Below are 5142 nucleotides of genomic sequence, written 5' to 3' on the forward strand. Positions count from 1 at the left end.
AGTCCACGCAAGTTTTTGCACTTTGTAAAAAGGTGATTGATTTACTCTTTTGAGGATAAGAACATACATTGCAATGAAAACATACATCAGGGACCATCCAAGCATATCGAGTAGGATAAGAATTCCTGAAAATTGCAGCATGCGTATGATTAAAAATCCATTGGTTCAAAATTTTCGATTTCTTCAATACATTTACCAGTCATTAGCATGCAAGAACCTAACGCTTCAAAATAAATAAGAAAAAATATATTGGAAGCTAAAATAAATTAACTAGATCACTTATCTCTCAATTTCCATAACTTTATTATTATTAAATATTTTATTAAATGAAAATAGAAAAACTTTCATTGAATTCAATCAATTATAACATCTTTCCCTTTTGAAATAAATTATCCCATGTCTAAGCACTTAACATCTTGTAGAAGGCTTGTAAACAGCCCATGATGAGAGAGAAGGCATGTCACATTCTGTGAGCACCTTTTGCAACATGCTTGTCTCCAAGCTTAGACACCTTATCCCCTGAATTCCCGATTTGCTGAGCTACCCGTCCTTTAGAGAAAACTACAGATTCAGGTATCGATGGCGGGCAAGAGAGCCTCTCCATGGTGGGCTGACCTTCAACCTGAACTGGAGGAGGCTGCGTAATTTGGGGAATTTGGAATGCCATCTAACTCGGGTCGCCATGAAATTCAACTCTTGCTCCCGCATTACTCTCGTCCACGTAACGCTCAGGGGGTACTTGGGGCGTTGATGTCAACTGCTGACCTCCAATTTTGCCATTAACTCTTGGCGAAGGACCAGCATGCAGATTCTGCGAAGGAGGTACACCCATAGGATATCCTGAAGAAGCTGCGTGACCACTGGCTGTTGTGCACTGAGACAAGAACTCTAAGAAGCATGCATCGATTCAGGAGATGTTCTTTTGTCTGACTTAGTGTAGCAACTGTTGCTGCTCAAGTTAAAGGCATTTGGATGAGCACCCACATAACTACGCACACATGTGGGAGGTGGATGAACATCTACTAAAGGGGCAGGTGCTTTGATTTGTGGCATCTGCCGCCCTTCTGACCTGCAATTGACCAGGGTTGAAGCAATATTGGGCCTCTCAGATGGAGTTCTTGGCAACCCATAAACAGGTAGATTTGGTATAACGGAGAGACTTAAGTTTAGCGTCTAAATTGCCCCGTTGTGGCCTAACTGATGGATTCACAGAATGGGTTTGCGCAGGCAGAAGCATAGTAGACATGGGTATAGGTTTAGAAGGACCACTGGTGTTGACAGTAGCAGCACATAAAGATGCAACATCTTCCCCAAAAATCAACTGATTAGGACACATATAGGCCAACCTCGAAAAGCCATTAGCCAACTTAGGATCACCATTAGTGAAATTTGGAGCATCATTAGCCGATCTTGGAGCATCATTAACCGATCTTGAAGTAGGATCTGCAGGCTGAGCATTATGTATCAATGGTTGAACTGGATTGACATAACCCGCACTCGTAACAATCCCTGGCTCACTAAAGGGATCAGCCACTCGAATAGAATCCAAAGTAACCTGTGGCTGCACATTCAGCCTTTCTTCTTTGACAGCATTCACGTTAGCCGCTACCGAGGTATCACTTGTTTGCATCCTGTCACTTAGCTGATTGCTCTCACACAATGATCCGAGTTCAGCCAAAATGGTAGTTTGCTCTGATCAATCCCTGAAGACAACCCCGGTGAACTCATAGATAAAGCACTCAACCTCCCATCCAGTGTTCTATAATTGTCAGATGACAATGGATTCAGATAAACATATTTTGTTGCGAAATCATGTGAAGAGTAAAGATCGCAAGGCTCTGCACTAGAGGAAGGCAAGCTAATATCTAGAGGGATGTCAATACCGACCATCCTGTCCCTTGCCACCTCTTGCTTAACCTGGCTATGGGGCATCACAAATGCATTTTCTTGATGGAAGAATGAGTGGTTGCTTGAGAATGGATCATACAGGGGTTTCACATCATCTGCTCCATACTTGTTCCCTGCATTGTCAACATGAGTGAAGCCCAAAGGTTCAGTTTTTTGAAGTTCCTCAGTAGATTTGTCAACATAAGTAAAGCCGAAAGGTCTAGGTTTTTGAAGTTCCTCAGTAGATTTAACTGGCATGTTCTGAGTAAACAACAACTTGGTGTGATCAGGTTTTTCTGTTTGCTGCTGAGGAACTTGATCACAATTAAGATGCTGCTCTGGAACATGAGGAATTCATGGAGGTCTCAGTGAAGATGCAGCAGTTTCATGTCCATTCTGCCCATTCAGTTTCGCATAACTTCTTCTGTTTCCCTGAAACCTAGCCACTGCCCCACGTTCCATACCTAACCAATGCTCATCTTGGGGAGACACAGAAGCCTCCCCCAATGCTCCAGTAACTTTCGGTGAGGCCATGAATCTTATACTTCCATCGGAATGATGACTTTGAAGAGCGGAATTTGTCTCTGGAACAGAATTCACATGCTCTTAAATCAATGTATCAGAATGAGCATGAGACAGTGCCTTTTGGCACATGCAACAGTCCTCAAGCTTAGACACCTTATCGCCCGAATTTCCCATTTGCTGAGCTACCCATACTTCAGAGAAAACTACACATTCAGGTGCTGATGGCTGGCTAGTGAGCCTCTCCATGGTGGGCTGACTAACCTGAACAGGAGGAGGCAGGGTAATTTGGGGAACTTGGAATGCCTTATAACTCTGGTCACCATGAAGTTGAATCCTTGCTCCTGCACTGCTCTCTTCCATGTAACGCTCAATGGCTCTTTGAGGTGTCGGTATGAACGGTTGACCTCCAATTATGCCATTAACTCTTGGCGAAGAAGGACCAGCACACAAATTCTGTGAAGGAGGAGGTACACCTATAGGATATCCTGAAGAACCTGCCAGTGCAAATGGATAGGAGACACCACCAACACCAATTGCTGAAGCCACATGCACTATTGATTGTTGTGCACTGAGAGAAGAACTCTGAGAAGCATGGATTGATTCAGGAGAGATTCTTATGTCTGAATTATTGTAAGGACTGTAGCTGCTCAAGTTATAGGCACTTGGATGAGCACCCACATAACTATGCACATATGTCAGAGGTGGACGAACATCTACTAAAGAAGCATGTGCTTCGATTTGTGGCATCTGCTGCCCTTCTGGCCTGCAATCGACCAGGGTTGAAGCAATATTGGGCCTCTCAGAAGGACTTTTCAACAACCCATAAACAGGTAGGTTTGGCATAACAGAGAGATTGTGTAGTTTAGCATGTAAATGGTACTCTTCTGTCCTAACTGCTGGATCCACAGAGTGGGTTTGCCCAGGTCGAAGCATAGTGCACATGGGTATAGGTTCAGAAGGACCACTGGTATTAACAGAAGCGGCACTTGAAGATGCAGCATCTTCCCCAAAAATCAACTGATTAGGAAACATATAGGCCAACCTCGGATCACCATTAGCAAACCTTGGAGCATCATTAGCAAACCTTGGATCACCATTAGGATCACCATTAGCAAACCTTGGAGCATCATTAGCCGATCTTGGAGCATCATTAACCACACTTGGAGCATCATTAGCCAACCTCAGAGCATCATTAGCCAATCTAGCATCGTTACTTGGAATCTTGCTAGGTAGTAGATTGCTGCCCGCATCACCTTGATTAGGAACTAATTTATGAGAAGCAACACCATTAAACTGACAATCAGAATTTAGAGTTGAAGTACCCCTTGATGTTCTCTCCTTTCTCTGATTGGTGCTCTAAGGGATCCCATTCACCCCCTCAACATATTGCTGCCCTGAATCCTGATGATTCGCAAACTGAACAACACCATAGGAGTCAGGCTCTGAGGCTGAAAACAAGAAGACATGAAGCTTCCACGATCGCACTGGTGAGGTTTTCAAAAGCATGTCATACTCTTCAATCATAATTTCCAAATCTTCATTGCACGTAACTGAAATCAAAGTATCGAGATCCTCATTAGGGAGCTGTACGTATTGACCATACGTTGCCCATACACGTCTACCATCTTCTGAAGCTCTTGAAATCAAATACCCCTCCACAAATTGATGATCTGTGTATGACCCCCTACATATCTTGGCACCCCATCACTTGGCCTAGGAACGAATTTGCCCCAAAAACTACACTAGAACTTCTTTTTTTTGGTGGAAAAATCATCAGTAGATTCAAGACAATGAGAATTTTGGGAAGTTGAGGGCTCTGAGGTTTGTTGTTGGCGCTGATAAAAGTCAAACTGGGGGTGAGAAACATTATCAGATTGGCCATCAGAATTATTACTCTTATGTGTAAAGGGCATACTCTGCACCACATCATAAGGGCACTTATCAGTTAATGGTTCATTACCAATGCCTGAAAAAGTGTTAACACAGCCAGGCATCTCAATGGCTGAAGAAGAAACCGGGCCGTGTCATCTTAGACTCAATATAGGTCATGTGATGGTGGCCTTCAAACCCTCGTTGTTTTCTCTCTGGGTACAAAGCAATCCTAGGACTACCACTGATGTTCTAAACCAGTAAAGGTTGCAAGTCTGCAATCTTTCGACCAAAATCTTCTGGCATTGGGTTTTGATCTGCTGCCATTATACAGAATCCTGAATCCTGCAAATATCAGAAAGAAATTAAATTTTAGGGATTCTAGCAAATCATCCCCATCCCCGAATATCAAATTTAAAATCTTTGAGTAAAGAGAAGCCTAAATTCTACAAATTTTAGGGAGTTTATCATATCATCCCTATCCCCATCCCCGAACGAATATCAAAGTTTAGGGTTTCCTGCAAAACACTAGAACCTCTAATTCTCAACGGATTAACACACACATGCAACGTCATTATTTACTCTTCGCAGTTGACATAGCAGTAGTAAATCAATGTTTGAATCAGGAGAGCGAAAGAGAATATCGCAGTATGTCCAGTCGATCGAGACTGCTTGAACAAGATTTTGTGGAAAGAGGGAGAAAATGAAAGAAAGAGATCAAAGATGTTAGAGAGAGAAAATACACAGAGATAGAGAGAGAATACCTGGTCGGAAGAGGTTGAATGCTCCTGTACTTGCAACAGATGAAAGGACCCACCGAAGACTCCTCTCGCTATCTGAGATTCCACAGAGAGAAAGAAA

General features: G+C 43.0%; 1 protein-coding gene across 1 annotated transcript; it reads right to left on the reverse strand.

Moving 5' to 3' along the window:
- Positions 1-317: 317 nt before the first annotated feature.
- Positions 318-5142, reverse strand: LOC110007650 (uncharacterized). Its single transcript, XM_020670043.2, has 2 exons — positions 5046-5142; positions 318-4626 (listed from the first exon to the last, which is right to left on the reverse strand). Exon 2 carries the CDS (start codon positions 3442-3444, stop codon positions 2494-2496), a length of 951 nt encoding a protein of 316 aa, XP_020525702.1. The 5' UTR covers positions 3445-4626; positions 5046-5142; the 3' UTR covers positions 318-2493.

The sequence above is a fragment of the Amborella trichopoda genome, chromosome 12, assembly GCF_054954075.1.
Source record: "Amborella trichopoda isolate Santa Cruz 75 chromosome 12, AtrichopodaSantaCruz75HAP2 v2.0, whole genome shotgun sequence".
NCBI classification, from domain to species: Eukaryota; Viridiplantae; Streptophyta; class Magnoliopsida; order Amborellales; family Amborellaceae; genus Amborella; species Amborella trichopoda.

What these genes read in the sequence shown, in the direction of transcription:
- LOC110007650 (XM_020670043.2), bottom strand. Translation starts at nt 3,444, where the DNA reads ATGTTTCCTAATCAGTTGATTTTTGGGGAAGATGCTGCATCTTCAAGT.